The following is a 20,590-nucleotide window of genomic DNA, read 5'->3' on the forward strand; positions in this document are numbered from 1 at the left end:
GGAAAGTCAACCATTTTTCTCAAGAATGCATCAGTTTGGGGCTTGATAACTGGCTATTTCATGTCTCAGTTGACTCCATTCTTTAACAAAGGACACTTGCCAAGTTAATGCACAATGCTGGAGAGAAACAGTTCATTTTCAGGGGAGTCTCAGCTGCTTCTGGAGCACTGCAGACCAGTTGGTTGATGGAATAAACATATCTAGCTAGCTGGTCAGCCAGTAGCACAAATCAACATGAGAGAAACTATAGAGCCAACAATTGGACTTTCACTCCTGATTTCATTTTTCATGTCTTTATTCAGATGTGATTGGCATACAGTAAACACATATTCAAAGTGTATGTGATAGGTTTGTCATATGATACACCCATGACACCAGCACCCCAGTCAAGACAGTAAACATATTCATCACTCCCCAGGTTTCCCTGAGCCTTTCGGTCCCCCTACCCACCACCCTCTGCCCATCAAAGGTTCCCTATGGGTGCCTTTGCACTTTCTGGATTTTATGTGTATAGGTTCATCAAGTATCTGCGTTTTGTCTGCCTTTCAGTTAGCATAACGTTGAGTAGTGTTCCATCGTACGGATCTATCACAATGTGTTTATCCATTCACCTGTTGATGAGCATTTGGGTGGTTTCCAGTTTTGGGCTATTACAAATAAGGCTGCAATCAGAGTTTATGTAAAAAGAAATTCAGAGATGAATACCTCTTCCCAAGACTGAAAACTCAATGACAAATGGATTTCAAGTGGGATCCACATGAGAGACCCCCAGAATGACCACATGAGGAGCTCCCTCAACCCACTCCCCAGCAAAACTTTTGAAAATGGTTAAAACACAGTCATTTAGAGTCTCTGCTGTATGGTCCTAAGAAGAAACATATATTCAAGAAAAGCTACTGTAATTTGACAAGAACAGCAAATGTCCCTGGTATTTGAGCTAAAACCTGCTGTCTCCCCACTGCTTCCAGCTCAGCAATGCAGACGCACACCAGAAGCTGCAGCCAGGCGCATGGGCTCTGCTCCCCACAGCTCCTAGTCGAAGGGCCTTCTTCCTGGAAGGGGCAGGGCCTTACTTTTCTCATCTTGTGTGCAGTTGCCTGTTGCTGAGACTAAATCCCAGGTGAGTGTGGCCCCGCGCTGGAGATGCTCTTGTTCTGCCCAGTTCCTGTTTGTGGAATGGATGCTCAGCCTGCAGCCTTGGGAATGGTGCTCCTAAGACTACAGGAGCCAAGATCCCCTTGGTCTGGTTCATAGGCATTGGTTCCATGCTGGGAGAGTCACGCCGAGAAGACCTGTGTGTCCCTCCAACACACGCACACAGTGGAGCACAGAGCCTGGGGTGTCACTCAGAAGATTGCCATTGTTCCCACTCCGAGCTCCAGGGCTCTGAGATTTTGCCCAGAGGAAGAAGCAGACCCTCGTAACAGCTCCCATTCTCTTCCCAAAGGGATGGTTTAATTTGCAACAGAATTTAGAAAAGTGCAAGCCTCACTGGACATGAAAATAAAAGACATCGAAATTGGGAAGGAAGAAGCAAACTATTTCTATTCACAGATGATATGATCTTGCATGTAGAAAATCTTAAGGAATGCACTAAAAAGCTGTAGAACTAATCCACAAGTTCAACAAGGTTGCAGAATACAAGATCAATACACAAAAATCAATTGTGTTTTTATATACTTGCAATGAGCAATCTGAAGAGGAAACTAAGAAAACAATTCCATACTCAAAAGTATCAAAAGAATAGGTACTTAGGAATAAACAAAGGAAGTACAAAATTTATACTCCAAAAACTACAAACCGTCATCCACAAAAATTGAAGATCTAAATAAATGGAAAAATATCCCACGTGTATGGATTCAGAAGTCTTGCTATATTAAGATGGCAATATACAAACTATTGCAGAATTTTGCTCCTTAGTTCAGCTGAAACTGGGTTCTTGTCACATGACCAGGAAAATCTAGGCACACGAACACATTGAAGGGTGAGTAGAGCAGGATTTTCTTGGGTGACAAGGGAAAAAAAGAAAAGAAAAAAAAACTCAGCAAAGTGAGATGGAGTCCTGCTAACAGGCTCCCACCTCACAAATGGAATCCCAGGCCACCACACAGGAACTGAAGAGGCCAGGCTCCTCCCCTGCCTGTGGCTTCACCCGTTTCCCCAGTGCGCATGTGGGCATGTGCAGACAAGGCCCTGGGCAGGTTCCCTCATCTGCACAAAAGCATCTGGTGTAAACACTTGTCAGATGGGGCAGAGATTCTGGGCATTTGGCTGTCTCAAACTCAATCTACAAATTCAATACAATCCCAATTAGAACTCCAGCCAACTTCTCTGTAGAAATTGACCCACTGGTTCTAAAATTTGATGGATTGTTTTAGTCAAAACAATCCCGAAAAAGAAGATCAAAGTAGTAGGACTCATGTGTCCTTATTGTTGCTGGGGAGCAATGGCTATCTCAGCCAGTGGCATGGGGGTAATGAATTTACCAAGACAGTTGTAGGTAAAGAAAGGCAGATTTATGAGAGAAAGCAGGAAAATACATTTCGAGGAGGCAGCGGGCAGCCCACAGGAGAGAGGCTGACTATGAGGAGACCAAGGCTTGCTGGGGATTTTATAGGGTGGCATTTATGCTGAAGAGGGTTTTGTGCAGCACCAATAACACCAAAGCTACAGTGAGCTAACTTGCAGGTGTCTGGTAATAGCTTGGCACAGGAAAATTGTGAGCTGTTTGCCCAGGAGGGCTGCGTGTTCTGGACCATGAAGAAAGGCAGACTTGTCGCTTACCTGCTTTATCTCTTTGCTTTCCCTTGGTCCCACCAGCTTGACTCCTCTTTCCTAATTAGGACTCCACACCTATTTCAAACTTACTAAGAAAGCTATAGTAATCAAGATAGTATTACACTGGCATAAAGATAGACATATAAATCAATGGGAGTCCATGTGTCTATAATCAATGTATTTTCAACAAAGGGGCCAAGACCATTCAGTGAGGAAAGAATAGTCTTTCCACAAATGCTGAGACAACTCTATCGCCACATGCAAAAGAATGAAGTTGTACTCTCACCTCACACCACATAGAAGAATTAATCAAAAACGGATCAAAGGCCTAAATGTAAGAACTAAAACCATAAAACTCTTAGAAGAAAACAGTGGGAAATCATCGTGACTTCAGATTTGGCAATGGAGTCTAAGATATGGCACCAAAAGCAGGAATGACAAACAAGAAGATACATAAACTGGACTTAATGAAAATTAACAACTTTTGTGCATCAAAGGACACTATCAAGAAAGTAAAAAAAACCCACAGAATGGGAGAAAATATTTGCAAATCAGATACAATTAGGGACTTGCATCTAGAATACATGAAGACCTCTCACAGTTCAGTGATAAAGACAATGACCCCATTAAAAGATGGGCAGAAGATCTGAATAGACATTTCTCCAAGGAAGACATACAGATGATTAATAAGCACATGAAAAGATACTTAGCATCATTCATCATCAAGGAAATGCAAATCGAAACCACAACGTGATAGCACTTCACGCCTACCAGATTGACTGGAATCAAAATGACAGATAAGAAGGAGTGTTGGTGACAATGTGGGGAAATTGGAACCCTCCAGGGCTGGGAGGAATGGTGCAGCCACTTGGGAAAACAGTCCAGCAGTTCCTCAAGTGATTAAACATATTTTAATAAATATATGGGGATTAAATATATTTACCATATAACCAATTTCACTCCCAAGTATATAACCAAGAGAAATGAAAACATGTCTACATGAAAACCTATACAATTGATTTTTGTGTATTGATCTTATATTCTGCAACCTTGTTGAACTTGTGGATTTGTTCTACAGCTTTTTAGTGCATTCCTTAAGATTTTCTATATGCAAGATCATATCATCTGTGAATAGAAATAGTTTGCTTCTTCTTTCCCAATTTGGATGTCTTTTATTTTCATGTTCAGTGAGGGTTGAACTTCTCTAAATTCTGTTGCAAGTGAAACAGCATTTAGAACAGCTCGCCCCTTTGGGAAGAGCTGGGAGTGGAGACAATGGCAATCTTCTCTCTGAGTGACACCCCAGGCTCTTTGCTTCATTGTGTGTATGTTGTGGGGACACACAGGTCTTCTGGGCTTGCCTCTCCCATCTTGGAACCAATGCCTGTGAACCAGCCCAAGGGGATCCGGGCTCCTGTATTCTTAGAAGCACAATTTCCAAGGCTCTAGGCTGATCCTCCATTCCATAAACAGGGGCTGGGCAGAACAATGCCACACTCACCTGGGACTTAGTCTCAGCAACAGGCAGTTGAGGACAAGAGGAGAAAAGCTGAGGCCCTGCCTCTTCCAGGAAGGAGGCCCTTCGACTAGAAGCTATGGGGAGTAGAGCCTGTGTGCCTGGCTGCAGCCTCTGGAGTGCAGTCTGCATTGCCGAGCTGGGAACAGCAGGGAAAGAGCAGGTTTCAGCTCAAATGCCAGAGACATTTGCCAAATTACAGTAGCTTTTTTTTCTTTTCCTTTTTTTTTTTTTTTTTGAGACAAAGTCTCGCTTTGTTGCCCAGGCTGGAGTGCAGTGGCACAATCTCGGCTCACTGCAACCTCCACCTCCCAGTTCAAGTGATTCTCCTGCCTCAGCCTCCCGAGTAGCTGGGATTACAGGTGCATGCCACCACACCTGGCTAATTTTTGTATTTTTAGTAGAGACAGGGTTTCACCATGTTGGCCAGGCTGGTCTTGAACTCCTGACCTCAGATGATCTGCCCACCTCGGCCTCCCAAAGTGCTGGGATTACAGGCGTGAGCCACCGCTCCTGGCCAGTAGCTTTTTTAAAATAAATGTTTCTTCTTAGGACCATACAGCAGAGACTTTGAACCCTAACCCTAACCATATAATGGAATATTGCCCAGCTATGAAATGGAATAAAGTATTGACACGGGCTACAACATGGATGAACTTTGAAAACATGCTAAGTGAAAGAAGGCAGTCACAAAAGACCACATATTAGACGATTCCACGTATATGAAACAAATCTATAGAAACAGAAAGTAGATCAGTGGTTGCTTAAGGCAAGGGTATGGAGGGGTAGCAAGATGATAAAGGGTCCAGGGCTCCCTAAGGAAGTGATGAAAATCTTCTCAACTGACTGTTGAGGACTGTGGGCGTCTCCCCATTGAACTGCACACGATAAATGAGTGACTTGTATGGTATGTGAACTGTATCTCAAGGAAGAATCTCACTGCTTTTGGGGGCTTCTAAGACCCACAGCCCATTCACCAAACCTACTGCAAATGGCAAGGGACCAGGGTCACTGGATTCTGGCCTTCTCTGGTCAGCTGGATGTGTATGGATGCTCCTGTATGGGATCAGGGAGGAGTTCTTGCCTTAAAGGGACAGGCATTGAAATGCCAACAAAAAGGGACCCCTCCCAGACCCAGTGCAATCCCTGAGGGGATAAAAGAAAGAAGCTGTGGCCCTGGCACAGGCTGCCAAGCATCACCACCGCATGGCAGCAGTGTCCCCGCGTCCACCTGGTGTGGGCAAGGCACAAGCTCAGCCTGAGCCCCATCTGCTCCCCTGCCACTGCAAGGGCAGCACCGTGCAGGGCACACAGAAAGTCCTCAGGGCTCGCAAACCAGAAAGTATCTAGACAGGTCTCAAACAATCTAGGGGTTTATTTGCCACCATTGAGGACGCTACTGGGATACGGCATGGACAGCGAGGGGAGGGGTCCTGTTCTTGTGAAGCTTGATATTACATTGTAATATAGAATGAAGTAATTATACAACTCAACATCATGTAGAATCAGTGGGAGCCCTGAGTTTGTTTTCCTGCAACTAGATGGTCCCATCTAGGGATCGTGTGGAGACAGTGACAGATCATCAGGCATTAGATTTTCATAAGGAACACTCAGCTTAGATCTCTCGAATGTGCAGTTCACAATAGGGTTCACACTCCTATGACAATCTAATGGCACTGCTGATCTGACAGGAGGTGGAGCTCAGGCAGTAATGCCAGCAATGGGGAGTGGCTGTGAATACAGATGAAGCTTTGCTCCCTCGCCTGCTGCTCACCTCCTGCTGTTTGGCCTGGTTCCTAACAGGCCACAGACTGGTATGGGTCCATGGCCCGGGGTTTGGGGACCTCTGCCTTATAGGGAAAACTGATTAGATCATTGTTCTTTGCTTGTAAATGTTCTCATGTAGCCAACTAGACTTTGTCACCACCACCATTTTTTTTCCCTAGAGAGGCTATGTGGTGGCTTTTAATCCCATTTTGGCTCTACAACTCAGGTCCAAAATATGTCCCATGCTCTTCCTCTAAGAGAAGACATGCCAGAAAGCAAGGAGAAGCTGTATCCAGAAAGTAAAGAATCTGTAATCAATGCATCTCCTTGGGTCACTCGGCAGTTTCAACATTCCATGGAGCTGGTAAGATCTGTGAGCCAGGCTCTTGGTGGGACCTCAGCTCACTCTGCCGTCTCTCCCAGCTTTAGACCTGGGCTTCACGACTTCTAGCTGTGTGACCTTGGACAAATTGTCAGGTTCTCTGCTCCTTGGTTTCCCCATGTATAAAATAGGAACTCCTGTGCCTTTCTTGTAGGCTTGTCATGAGAATGAAATGAGTTAATACATGCAAATGCTTAGTGCTCAGCACTCAATAAAAGTCAGCCAATATCGTTGTTGCTATTAGCTTCTTCATATTTCAAATATGGATTTCTTTAACTTTTTCATGCCACGACCTGCTTTGGAAGAATGGTGACGTCATAGACTCCTGAAAGCAGTGTGCTTAAATGAATAGAATAAAATCCACACAATTTGACAGGCAGCCAATTATATTGAAGCACATTATCAAAATAATTTTTTAACCATGACAAAATAATTCATGTGCTTATTTATTACCATATTAAATAACAGAACCCTGCAGCAGGCCCTATAGCCACCAAAATTCACCTAAGTGATAAGTATGAATAATGTTCCAAAAATAAGCACCAACTGTAATATCTGAAGTTTCTCTTGGTGATAAAGTCACAGGTTACCGTGTTTGTTGCCTCCAATTATAATGGAAGAAAATGCTGAATTACAGCTAAAAACTGGTGAAAATATGACGCAATTGCTTTCCTATCCAGGTTCATGGATGCCTGAATTCTATCCATGGTTTTCTGGACTATGTGCCGAATCTCCCAGCCCATGTCTCTAGGATTTGGCTCTGGCTGGGACGACTTTGGGAGCCTTGCTATGTGTCCAGTTTTCTATACAGAAGCCTGGACAAGAACCCCTTCCTTTGGGCTGCCAGAAACCACAAGATGCGAGTTCTCCCTGCTGCCTCCAATATGAATAAGCAGGTCCACAACCAAAGACAGCCTCATCCCTCAGAGAATTAAATAGGACCCCTTTGGTTTTTGGATATAGAAGGTGATTTTTAAAGCCTGGAGGAGAATTTGGCTAAATGAAAATTTAGGGAGGAAGGAAGACAAATGAAGCCAGCTACCAATTACTCATGAATACAAAAGAGAAGAAAGCAAGCAAGGATAATCCACAAATAATGGATAATAGAGAAACATTCACTTTCTGCTGCCGTGAGGACCACAGTGAAACAGGAGCTCGCTTGCCACTGCCATCTGGGCACCATCCCTCTGTCCACATCCAACACAGCTAATTTGCTCCAGTGAAACTTCAAGTAGCCAAAGTCATCATTTAAGCACAGTAAAAGAAAGAGAAGACTTAATTGGATGACATCAATTTGCACAATAACACGAGTAGGTGGTCTCATAGAAGACCAGATAATAAAGTGAACAGGTCTGCCTGGAATAATAACAAAGGTGTCAGTTAAAACGATGTCTCAAGTACAACACCTTTCTCCTCCGTGTCTCAGGGGCCCTTCCTGGTATGTGAAAAGAAATCTAGAGTGTTCGTGTAGGCCTAGCTCTTACTCAGCTTTCAGCCTTCACCTAAATGTCACATCTAGAGGAAGGTCCTGATGCCCACCAGTGTGGTGCTCATTCTGTGCTCGTTCTGGCTCCACCGTTGTGTCTTCCTTTACCACGGGCACCACAGTTGTCATCCAAGCAGCCAAAGTCATCATTTAAGCACGGTAAAAGAAAGCACAGTCACTTACTTGTGTGTTGACCTGTTTACTGTCTGTCTTCCCACTGAATCTCAAGCCTTATGATTCCAGGGACTTTGTCTCTTTTGTTTATCATTGTAGACTCAATGCCCAGGCCAATGCTCGGCACATAGTAGGTACTCAGTAAATATTTGTTGAATGACTGAACAATCAAATGAGGTCACCAGTGACTTCCCAGTTGCTCAGTTTATTGAATTGTTTCCTTTTAAAGTTTAAAAAATAATGTTTTTATTGTTCCTGATTATAACATAATACATATTTATGGATACCAAGAAGAAATTTAACTATCATTTCATCACCCAGAGAGAATACTTTTTGTATATTTTCTGCATTTTGTATATTTTTGTATATTTTCTGCATTTCCAAATACATAATAGAGTTATATCTTTGTGCACATATATGCATTATGTATAATTAAAATTGTACCTTATATGTGATCTTATATCCTTATATGTGATCTCATCACTTTCTTAATCAGTTCCATATTATTAAAAATTAACTCAGAATTTTCACTATTATCAGTGATGCTGAAAGGGACACTTTTATGCATTAATTTCATGTGGACTCTTCCGTCCTACTCTTTTTATGTTGAGTGACTTTGCTGATTTTGACCCACTGTATTTGACCCTCATAAAATGTCAGTTTAGTTTGATCCGATCTAACCCTTGACCTTTCTGCAGCTTTTAACATTAGCATCCTTGCCCCTCCTGGTTGTAATTCACTCCTGACTTTCTGCACTTCCTACCTCCCTCACTGTTTTCTTCTGCCCTATTTTCTTCTGCTCCCGTGGCTCAGCCTTTGGCTGCCTCCCTGCCTGTCTGTCCTCCCTGGGCAACGTTGCCCAGCACCACTTTGATGCTGCAGATTTGATTGCAGATCCAGGTCTTCAGCCCTGTTGTCACTCCTGAGCACCAGCCTCCCAGATGGTTCCACCCAAATGTTCCACCCCAGCTCAAGCCCGGCTCCAGCCCCATGTTGGATGGCTTCAGCCTCCACCAGGCTGCCAACAGTGCCTCCCTCTCAGGTCACTCCCAGGGTTAAATGAGAGAAGCACATTTCATTGATACACACACACACACACACTTTAATGGCTCTGAGATGGAGATGCATCTTGCAGCACATGGTGTGCTATGGTTTTCCAAAACAACAGATGCAATCTGTCACCAATGAAACGAAATATGCACACGACAGTGCCTGGCACAGAGGAAGTGCCCAATAAGTCTCCAGAGGGTGATGGTGAACTTCCAGGAGGAGGCCACCAACCATCCACCATTATTCCCTGCTTCCACAAATCTCCCTATCACCAAACTCTCAGCCCTAACCCTGGTGGGTTCTTTACTTTGTGCTCCTCTGTGCTCCACAGCCAGGGTCAGACCCCTACTCTAGGCGCTTCCGCAGCCCCCCATGGCTCCCTCTCCATCCAATGCAGCCTCCTGAACAGGCCTTCACCGCTCCCATCTCACCACTGCAGTGGGCTGGCATCGATGCCCCTCCCTCCCAATTCATGCTCCCCAGTCCAGCCCCAGCCTGTCCACAGGGGTCTTTCTCAAGTGCCTGTGGAGTCTGGTTTGAAGCCATTCAGTGGCTCCACACTGTCTTCCACATGTGCCAGACTCTGTGCACTGCCGGACCCTCCAAAATCCAACCCCTGCCAACCTCCCTCACCTCTCTCCCATGGGCGCCTGGGTGCTTGCCCTCCCCGCCTGGGACCCTGCTCTCTGCCACGGGTGCCTGGGTGCTCGCCCTCCCTGCCTGGGGACCCCACTCTCTCCCATTCATCTTGTCCAGCATCTGCTCTGCTGACCACGCTCAGGAAGCACCGGGAGACTTCCCCGCTGTGCCCCATTGTGCTCACCCTGAAAACGCCCCTCCCGCAGTGCAAAGCGAGCGCGCCGGGGCTGAGTGTGCCCTTCGCTCCTCTCTGAGCCAGCAGCTCCCGCTCCAGCACCTGGAGAACCGGTTTCTTAAATGTTGGTTCAGTGGGAAGCAGGAGCAACCCTCCACCCCGGGACCCCTTCCTGCTCTGGAGCCTGTTGGCCCTGTGGAGGGAATGGCAGCCTTAATAAAATCCAAATTTCAAAACGTGTGTGCTCTTTCGTGGAGTCTGCACAGGGGGAAGAGAGAACAGGAACTTCGCAGAGTGCGGAAGAAAACACGGCCATTCTGGAAGGAATCACACACTCATAACCATGGTATGGAGCTCAAAGGTGGTGTGAAGACTGGGGCAGGGCTGAGAAGTCCCGGGTGCTGGTGCGGAATCTCCCTGGAGACAGCAGATATGCCAAACAAAAAGGTACCCGCACCTTCTTTTTCATCTAAAATCCATAGCTATTTGAAATTTCCCGTTTTACTTCATCAGATTCATCAAAATTATGTATTCACTCATTCTTTGCCGTATTAGAGCATTTTGTTCAATTGTCAGCAAGGATATGTCAAATGGTCACATCCTGTAACAGGAGATGCAAAACAGTCACCCAGCTGATGACCTCACCCACCATGCATTTGTTCACAAAGTTGAGGAAATTAAAATAAGCTCAGCTGATTGATTGTAGATTGTGAGAGAAAGATTTGGTGAAAATAACTTAGCCAGATAGTATGCATACAACATCATTAACATCAGGTTGGCCAGGCGCAGTGGCTCACGTCTATAACCCCCAGCACTTTGGGAGGCTGAGGTAGGAGGATCGCTTGAGCTGAGGAGTTCGAGACCAGCCTGGGAAACATAGTGAGCCACTGTCTCTATTAAAAAAAGAAAAAGAGGCAGGGCATGGTGGCTCATGCCTATAATCCCAGCACTTTGGGAGGCCAAGGAGGGTGGATAACAATGTCAGGAGATGGAGACCATCCTGGCTACCACAGTGAAACCCTGTCTCTACTAAAAAAAATACAAAAAAATAGCCAAGTATGGTGGCACAAAATTGTAATCCCAGCTACTTGGGAGGCTGAGGCAGGAGAATCACTTGAACCCAGGAGATGGAGGTTGCAGTGAGCCGAGATCTTGCCACTGCACTCCAGCCTGGGCAACAGATTGAGACTCCGTCTCAAAATAAATAAATAAAATAAAAATTAAAAAGAAAAGGAAAAAAGAAAAAAAGAAATCATGTGATGATCCTGAATTAGCTGTCCCACAGAATCCAGAATGGAAAGAGTTAAAAATCTGAGTTTGTCCCACAATTTAAACTCTAAACTCTCTTCATTTTATTCAAATTGACAAAATTGTAATTGTAAAGGAAGAACCATGAGATTTAAATTTTGTCATTAATTATACTGCTTATAAATATCCCCAATAAATCAAATTAATTAAAGAGTTTGAAAGATCTTCCATCACTCGCTTTACCTGTATATATAACCATTATATTGTGGACCATTATAATGTGGAAGATTGCTTTCCTTAAAATCCAGCCCATCATAAGGAAAAATATGTAGACACCAAAGATTAAATAAATGCTCCGGGACCATGGACCCCACCCCTGCACAAGCTCCAAGACCACAGACTCCATCCCTGCACAAACTCCAGGACCACAGACCCCAGCCCTGGACAAGCTCAAGGACCACAGACCCCACCCCTGTGGAAGCTCCAAGACCATGAACCCCACCCCTGCACGAGCTCTAGGACCACGAACCCTACCCCTGCACAAGCTCTAGGACCATGAACCCCACCCCTATGGAAACTCCAGGACCACAGAACCCATCCCTGTGGAAGCTCCAGGACCACAGACCCCACCCCTGTGGAAGCTCCAGGACCACAGACCCCACCCCTGGACAAGCTCCAGGCCCATGAACCCCACCCCTGTGGAAGCTCCAGGACCATGAACCCCACCCCTATGGAAACTCCAGGACCACAGAACCCATCCCTGTGGAAGCTCCAGGACCACGGATCCTTCCCCTGGACAAGCTCTAGGACCACAGACCCCACCCCTGTGGAAGCTGCAGGACCATGAACCCCACCCCTGCACAATCTCCAGGACCATGAACCCCATCCCTGTGGAAGCTCCAGGACCACAGACCCCACCCCTGGACAAGCTCCAGGACCACAGACCCCACCCCTGTGGAAGATCCAGGACCACGAACCCCACCCCTGGACAAGCTCCAGGACCACAGACCCCACCCCTATGGAGGCTCCAGGACCACAAACCCCACCCCTGTGGAAGATCCAGGACCACAGACCCCCACCCCTATGGAAGCTCCAGGACCACAGACCCCATCCCTGTGGAAGCTCCAGGACCACAGACCCCACCCCTGTACAAGCTCCTAACCCTAACCCTAACCCTGAACAAGCTTCAGAACCACAGACCCCACCCCCTGGACAAGTTCTAGGATCACAGGCTCTACCCGTGGGCACCTACTTGAAGTAGCACCTCATTGCCTTGCCCCCTGCAGTTTCCACAGGTATTTGTGCTGATGTCAGCTTTGCAGTGCTTCCTTCCATGCTTGGTACGACATCGTAAGCCCAGCTCTGCTGCTTGCTGGACATCTCTTATAGAATCCCGAAGAGTGAAGAGAACAAGTACCTGTGCAAAGACACATGACTGTTAAGCAGCTACTAACTCTGAAGGCATTCAGAAAATCTAGTTTGCTTTGCAATTTACATTGAAATTTTAAACATTTCAAGTCCAATCAATTTTCTCAAATCTTTTAACTACAAAGCTAATATTTGCTTTTTGTAAACCATAAAATGTCAAACAGTATAGAGGGTGTAAGGAACATGGGAGTCTTCTCTTGGATGGCAGCCCCTGGAAGTAATCACTTTTAGCAACTTGCATGTGAACTTTGATTTTTATTTGTCAAGTACATATATTTGAGGTTTTGTTTGTTTGTTTGTTTGTTTGTTTGTTTGTTGAGATGGAGTCTCGCTCTGTCACCCAGGCTGGAGTTCAGCGGCGCGATCTTGGCTCACTGCAACTTCTGCCACCCAAGTTCAAGTGATTCTCCTGCCTCAGCCTCCTCAGTAGCTGGGTTATAGGCATGAGCCACTGCACCCGGCCATATTTGTTTAAACAAAAATGGAGTCCTACTCTATGTAGTTTTCTGTAAATTGCTCATTTCACTCAATAATGTATCATACAAATAGTTTCATTCCATACATGAAAGGCTTCTTCATTCCTTTTTTAGCAATTACAAAATATTTTATACAGATTTGCCTTAATTTATTTAATCAGTCCTCTAATTATTGAAATTTAGGTTGTTTTCAGTTTTTCGATATTCCAAGTGAAACTATGATGATCATCTTAACCCATATGTATCTTTACACAAAATTATGCTGTAACTTATATTCCTAGAAGGAAAATTGTTAAATCAAAGGTAAGCACATTTAGATTTTCAATGGATACCACCTAATTGCCCCCCACAAACAGTCTAGCAATTTTCACCTCTGCTTAAAGTGGTCCCAAAGTGTCTGTCTCCTCATAATTTTGCCAACCCTTGGTAGTAAATATATTTTTAAACTTTGGACCATCTGATTTCTTCTTGTATGAATTGTCTGTTCATAGCCTTTGACCAAATTCTTATCATATGTTACTTTTCGTTATTAATCTATAGTAAGTATATGTTATCAATATTTACCTTTTTTCTATTATCAATGTCATAAGTATCTCTTCCACATTATTACTTATCGATTCACCTAAGTTTATTTTAAGGTAGTCAAATCCATCAATAATTTCCCTTATGGCATCTGGTCTGTGTGCCATACACAGAAAGGGCTCTCTCAAGCTAAGATTATGCAAGTATTCTCCTGTATTCTCTTCTAATACTATAAGTTTTCTTGATTACCTTTCAGTTTTTAGTAAATATGGAGCTTAATAACTATGGAATTTTTGTGTATTGTGCAAGTTAGAGATCAATGTTTATTTTTTCAGTTTATTACAAGTTATTAAAAATCAATTTACAATGTCAAAAACTCTATTCTTCACACTTCATAGAAATTGTTCTCCAGAGATTTGTAGCAGTGCTTTCCCATGTCCTCACCAACATGAAGGGTTACCCGTGGGGGCACTCTTTGCTCATTTCACTGCCAAAAGCAGTGTCTGCTTTGATGCTGCCCCTCTTTGACTACAGGTGAGACGCTTTCTCCCTCACTGTTCTCTCTCACAATGACAGATCACTGTGGTGATATGTCACAATTCCATCTGTGGGCTGGGCTCAGGCAGGAGAGTCAAATTGCTCAGGTGCTTGGCAGAGGCTTATGTCAAAGTCAAACCTGCAGGAAGTTTTGGGGATGAGATTTAACAATCCCGCACATGTCTTGTTTCTAGGTATGAGAGTCAGCACCTCCTATATGTTGGGTCTAAGTACACAAGTCAAAATCTCACTAGTGGACTGAATTCGTGCATGAGAGCCTCCCCGAGCCTCCCACCTCTTCTGCTGGCTTTGCCCTTGTGAAATCACGGCCCCACAGGTGTGCTTCTCCCAGCCTGTCTGTGTCTGCGACACTCCTTCTCCAGCGATCTCAGTGCTTTTATCCACATTGTCACCTCCACTGCCCTCCTCCCGGCTTGTTTTCAGACATCATTTTATTTTTTACTTATTTATTTTCTGTTATACTTTAAGTTCTAGGGTACATGTGTACAACGTGCAGGTTTGTTACATATCTATATATGTGCCATGTTGGTGTGCTGCACCCACTAACTTGTCATTTACGTTAGGTATATCTCCTAATGCTATCCCTCCCCACTCCCCCCACCCCATGACAGGCCCCGGTGTGTGATGCTCACCTTCCTGTGTCCATATGTTCTCATTGTTCAATTCCCACCTATGAATGAGAACATGCAGTGTTTGGTTTTCTGTCCTTGCAATAGTTTGCTGAGAATGATGGTTTCCAGCTTCATCCATGTCCCTACAAAGGACATGAACTCATCCTTTTTTATGGCTGCATAGTATTCCATGGTGTATATATGCCACATTTTCTTAATCCAGTCTTTCACTGATGGACATTTGAGTTGGTTCCAAGTCTTTGCTATTGGGAATAGTGCTGCAATAAACATACGTGTGCATGTGTCTTTATAGCAACATGACTCATAATCCTCTGGGTATATACCCGGTAATGGGATGACTGGGTCAAATGGTATTTCTAGTTCTAGATCCCTGAGGAATCGCCACATTGTCTTCCACAATGGTTGAACTAGTTTACAGTCCCACCAACAGTGTAAAAGTGTTCCTATTTCTCCACATCCTCTCCAGCACCTGTTGTTTCCTGACTTTTTAATGATCGCCATTCTAACTGGTGTGAGATGGTATCTCATTGTGGTTTTGATTTGCATTTCTCTGATGGCCAGTGATGATGAGCATTTTTTCATGTGTCTGTTGGCTGCATAAATGTCTTCTTTTGAGAAGTGTCTGTTCATATCCTTCGCCCACTTTTTGATGGGGTTGAATAAAGAATAAAAGAGAGAAGAATCAAATAGATGCAATAAAAAATGATAAAGGGGATAGCACCACTGATCCCACAGAAATACAAACTACCATCAGAGAATACTATAAACACCTCTACGCAAATAAACTAGAAAATCTAGAAGAAATGGATAAATTCCTGGACACATACACCCTCCCAAGACTAAACCAGGAAGAAGTTGAATCCCTGAATACACCAATAACAGGTTCTGAAATTGAGGCAATAATAGCCTACCATCCAAAAAAAGTCCAGGACCAGATGGATTCACAGCCGAATTCTACCAGAGGTACAAGGAGGAGCTGGTACCATTCCTTCTGAAACTATTCCAATCAATAGAAAAAGAGGGAATCCTCCCTAATTCATTTTATGAGGCCAGCATCATCCTGATACCAAAGCCTGGCAGAGACACAACAAAAAAAGAGAATTTTAGACCAATATCCCTGGTGAACATCAATGCAAAAATCCTCAATAAAATACTGGCAAACCGAATCCAGCAGCACATCAAAAAGCTTATCCACCATGATCAAGTGGGCTTCATCCCTGGGATGCAAGGCTGGTTCAACATACGAAAATCAATAAATGTAATCCAGCATATAAACAGAACCAACGACAAAAACCACATGATTATCTCAATAGATACAGAAAAGGCCTTTGACAAAATTCAACAGCCCTTCATGCTAAAAACTCTCAATAAATTCAGTATTGATGGGACGTATCTCAAAATAATAAGAGCTATTTATGACAAACTCACAGCCAATATCACACTGAATGGGCAAAAACTAGAAGTATTCCCTTTGAAAACTGGCACAAGACAGGGATGTCCTCTCTCACCACTCCTATTCAACATACTGATGGAAGTTCTGGCCAGGGCAATCAGGCAGGAGAAAGAAATAAAGGGTATTCAATTAGGAAAAGAGGAAGTCAAATTGTCCCTGTTTGCTGATGACGTGATTGTATATTTAGAAAACCCCATCGTCTCAGCCCAAAATCTCCTTAAGCTGATAAGCAACTTCAGCAAAGTCTCAGGATACAAAATCAATGTGCAAAAATCACAAGCATTCCTACACACCAATAACAGACAAACAGAGAGCCAAATCATGAGTGAACTCCCATTCACAATTGCTTCAAAGAGAATAAAATACCTAGGAATCCAATTTACAAGGGATGTGAAGGACCTCTTCAAGGAGAACTACAAACCACTGCTCAATGAAATAAAAGACAATACAAACAAATGGAAGAACATTCCACGCTCATGGATAGGAAGAATCAATACAGTGAAAATGGCCATACTGCCCAAGGTAATTTATAGATTCAATGCCATCCCCATCAAGCTACCAATGACTTTCTTCACAGAATTGGAAAAAACTACTTTAAAGTTCATATGGAACCAAAAAAGAACCCACATTGCAAAGACAATCCTAAGCCAAAAGAACAAAGCTGGAGGCATCATGCTACCTGACTTCAAACTATACTACAAGGTTACAGTAACCAAAACAGCATGATACTGGTACCAAAACAGAGATATAGACCAATGGAACAGAACAGAGCCCTCAGAAACAATAATACACATCTACAACCATTTGATCTTTGACAAACCTGACAAAAACAAGAAATGGGGAAAGGATTCCCTATTTAATAAATGGTGCTGGGAAAACTGGCTAGCCACATGTAGAAAGCTGAAACTGGATCCCTTCCTTACACCTTATACAAAAATTAATTCAAGATGGATTGAAGACTTAAATGTTAAAACTAAAACCATAAAAACCCTAGAAGAAAACCTAGGCAATACCATTCAGGACATAGGCATGGGCAAGGACTTCATGACTAAAACACCAAAAGCAATGGCAACAAAAGCCAAAATTGACAAATGGGAGCTAATTAAACTAAAGAACTTCTGCACAGCAAAAGAAACTACCATCAGAGTGAACAGGCAACCTACGGAATGGGAGAAAATTTTTGCAATCTACTCATCTGACAAAGGGCTAATATCCAGAATCTACAAAGAACTCAAACAAATTTACATCATTTTATTGTTAATATCTTTGGGTCACTTTATTTTATATTGTCTCATAAACAGAATAGCATAATTTTGCATTTTAACCTAGTCCCAGAGGCTTTCCCCGCTCAGTTTTATCCATTTATATGTATTGACATAAGTATATTGTATTTGTTCTCATTTCTGGCTCTTTTGTTTTCATTTCCTTACTTTTCCTCCTCTTATATTAATACTATTGAGTTTTTCCTCAGCAAATGTCAAGACAGTGCTTGCAACCAATGTTTCAAATTTATACTTCATTTACTTTCTTTGGCTCTCTTATTCTTCCTGCTTTATGTAACAGGAAACAGATAAAGCCCACCACAAAAGCAGTGTTAAGATAAAGTCAAACAAAAAAAGGGAAAACAGAAGCACTAGAAAGAGTTTCCTGCAGCCACAGACCAGTCACTGCACTTTATTTGAAGTTCCCAGCTTTGGCAATATGGCTCAAGTGTAGGCTCCAAGACAGAGCTGGGGAGGAGCAGGCTCTTGCAGGACACTGCTCCGAGGCGTGCCTCCCCCACTGCCCTGTACCTGGACAAAAATGGGAAATATGGGAAATGACTCATTGTCTCTGAACCTCAAGCTGGAATCATGGTCTGTGTGTCCCAAGAAGATGGCTTTCTCAGCAGCATCTTTAAGCTCCTAGGGCCTTTGGCGCCTGTGTGTGAGGGAGGAAGGAGGCGATGGGCCCAGGGCCATAGGGTACCTCAGTCTTCAGTCCCCTTCTCTGCCATGGGGTCTGCAGTTTTGAACTACTGGAACGTGAATGCATCTCTTGGTGGTGCTTCCCCACCTTGGAAACAGACCAGCCACGTACCAAGCTGGCGACGAGGGAGCACGGCACACACGTCTTCTCATTTTAGAAAGAAAAACAAAGTTAATTTATTTGAAAACTGTAGGTTTAGGAGAGAAAAATGCTGTGTTATGAGACCAGAAACCTGAAACACAGCCTTCAGAAGTCCCTCCTGGGCCCAGTGGCCACCTTGACCTGCTGTTGAACCACCACCTCCCTGTGGTTCGGCCAGCTGGCAGACCTTTGGGATCCGAGATCTTTGCTCTGGGATCTTCGCTGGCCTCGCATGGACGGGACACACCACTTTACCTTTATAGTCCCAGAAATTCATGACACTGGCAGAGAAGCCCTTCCCTGCTCTCCAGAGCCCAGGCCCCTCTCCTCCGTCCCAAAGCTTCACCTGACGGAGGCTGTACTGCCAGTCTCCTAGATCTCTCAATCTGGTTTAAATATTAACTCGCAAAATTTCTCAAACATTTTAAAGGAAGGATTTCAATTTTCCATCCTCCTTACCCCTTCAAGTCATCCCTCATTTATCCCTAACTCCAAAATGAGAGGATACTAATTTTGTACCTGTTTCTACTGAAGGATTTCTATAAGATTATCCAACAAAACCCACTGGCCATCCTGGCACTTCCTCGAGCCCCCAGCTAACTGGAAGTATGCATTGCTCTAATTTAGTGCCCCAACCCCAATAACTCCTGCACATGAGAAAGAAGCAAAAATTAAACAAACACAAATGATCTCCAGGAGCAAAATTAGCTGTTTAAATAATCGGCTGACTCAGTGCAGGTTGACACAGGACACACAATGGATGTGAGTTGGCTTTGAGTTCCTCGGCCTCCAACCATCATCTCGGACAAAAGCTCAGCCTCGGGGAGCCCCATTCTCGCTTCTAAAGATGGGACAGGAACCACCCCCTGGACCTCACGTCAGGGTTAAGTGAATAGCATTTGCAAAAATGACTGTGAAAGTGACTCACACTTGGCTGGGCATGGTGGCTCATGCCTGTAATCCCAGCACTTCGGGAGGCCGAGACAGGCGGATCACGATTTCAGGAGATCGAGACCATCCTGGCCAACATGGTGAAACCCCGTCTCTACTAAAAATACAAGAGCCCGCCGCCATGGCCGCCTACAAACTGGTGCTGATCCGGCACGGCGAGAGCGCATGGAACCTGGAGAAGCGCTTCAGCGGCTGGTACGACGCCGACCTGAGCCCGGCTGGCCACGAGGAGGCGAAGCGCGGCGGGCAGGCGCTACGAGATGCTGGCTATGAGTCTGACATCTGCTTCACCTCAGTGCAGAAGAGAGCGATCCGGACCCTCTGGACAGTGCTAGATGCCATTGCTCAGATGTGGCTGCCAGTGGTGAGGACCTGGCGCCTCAGTGAGCGGCACTGTGGGGGTCTAACCGGTCTCAATAAAGCAGAAACTGCTGCAAAGCGTGGTGAGGCCTGGTGAAGATCGGGAGGCGCTCCTATGATGTCCCCCCACCTCCGATGGAGCCCGACCATCCTTTCTACAGCAACATCAGTAAGGATCGCAGGTATGCAGACCTCACAGAAGATCAGCTACCCTCCTGTGAGAGTCTGAAGGATACTATCGCCAGAGCTCTGCCCTTCTGGAATGAAGAAATAGTTCCCCAGATCAAGGAGGGGAAACGTGTACTGATTGCAGCCCATGGCAACAGCCTCCGGGGCATTGTCAAGCATCTGGAGGGTCTCTCTGAAGAGGCTATCATGGAGCTGAACCTGCCGACTGGCATTCCCATTGTCTATGAATTGGACAAGAACTTGAAGCCTATCAAGCCCATGCAGTTTCTGGGGGATGAAGAGACGGTGCGCAAAGCCATGGAAGCTGTGGCTGCCCAGGGCAAGGCCAAGAAGTGAAGGCCGGCGGGGAGGATACTGTCCCCAGGAGCACCCTCCCTGCCCGTCTTGTCCCTCTGCCCCTCCCACCTGCACATGTCACACTGACCACATCTGTAGACATCTTGAGTTGTAGCTGCAGATGGGGACCAGTGGCTCCCATTTTCATTTTAGCCATTTTGTTGCCTGCACCCACTCCCTTCATACAATCTAGTCAGAATAGCAGTTCTAGAGCACAGGTTCTCAGTCTAAGCTATGGAAAAGCTCCCCTTATCCAACAGAGTTTAAAAGTAGTGACTTGGGTTTTTGCGAGTGCTTTGTTTACTAAGGACTTTGGGGAGGAACCATGCTAAGCCATGACCAAGAAGAGAAGCAACAGAGC

The 20,590-nt window shown here is 44.7% G+C and overlaps 1 protein-coding gene and 1 long non-coding RNA gene across 2 annotated transcripts in view; one reads left to right on the forward strand and one right to left on the reverse strand.

The window, feature by feature from the left end:
• The window catches only part of LOC129136883 (uncharacterized), a 48,144-nt gene extending 33,972 nt beyond the window's left edge, over positions 1 to 14,172 (reverse strand). The window contains exons 1-2 of the long non-coding RNA XR_008538924.2: positions 14,007 to 14,172; positions 12,468 to 12,632 (exon numbers count right to left, since the gene is read on the reverse strand). This is a non-coding gene — a long non-coding RNA (uncharacterized LOC129136883). The remainder of the gene's footprint in view (positions 1 to 12,467; positions 12,633 to 14,006) is intronic.
• A 5,275-nt stretch (positions 14,173 to 19,447) lies between these two features.
• On the forward strand, positions 19,448 to 20,590 carry LOC742105 (phosphoglycerate mutase 1-like). Its single transcript, XM_054665633.2, is given in 2 exon segments — positions 19,448 to 19,793; positions 19,796 to 20,590. Coding segments are annotated over 2 exon segments (762 nt in total). The 5' UTR covers positions 19,448 to 19,465; the 3' UTR covers positions 20,230 to 20,590.

The sequence above is a fragment of the Pan troglodytes genome, chromosome 14 (assembly GCF_028858775.2).
Source record: "Pan troglodytes isolate AG18354 chromosome 14, NHGRI_mPanTro3-v2.0_pri, whole genome shotgun sequence".
Lineage (NCBI taxonomy): Eukaryota > Metazoa > Chordata > Mammalia > Primates > Hominidae > Pan > Pan troglodytes.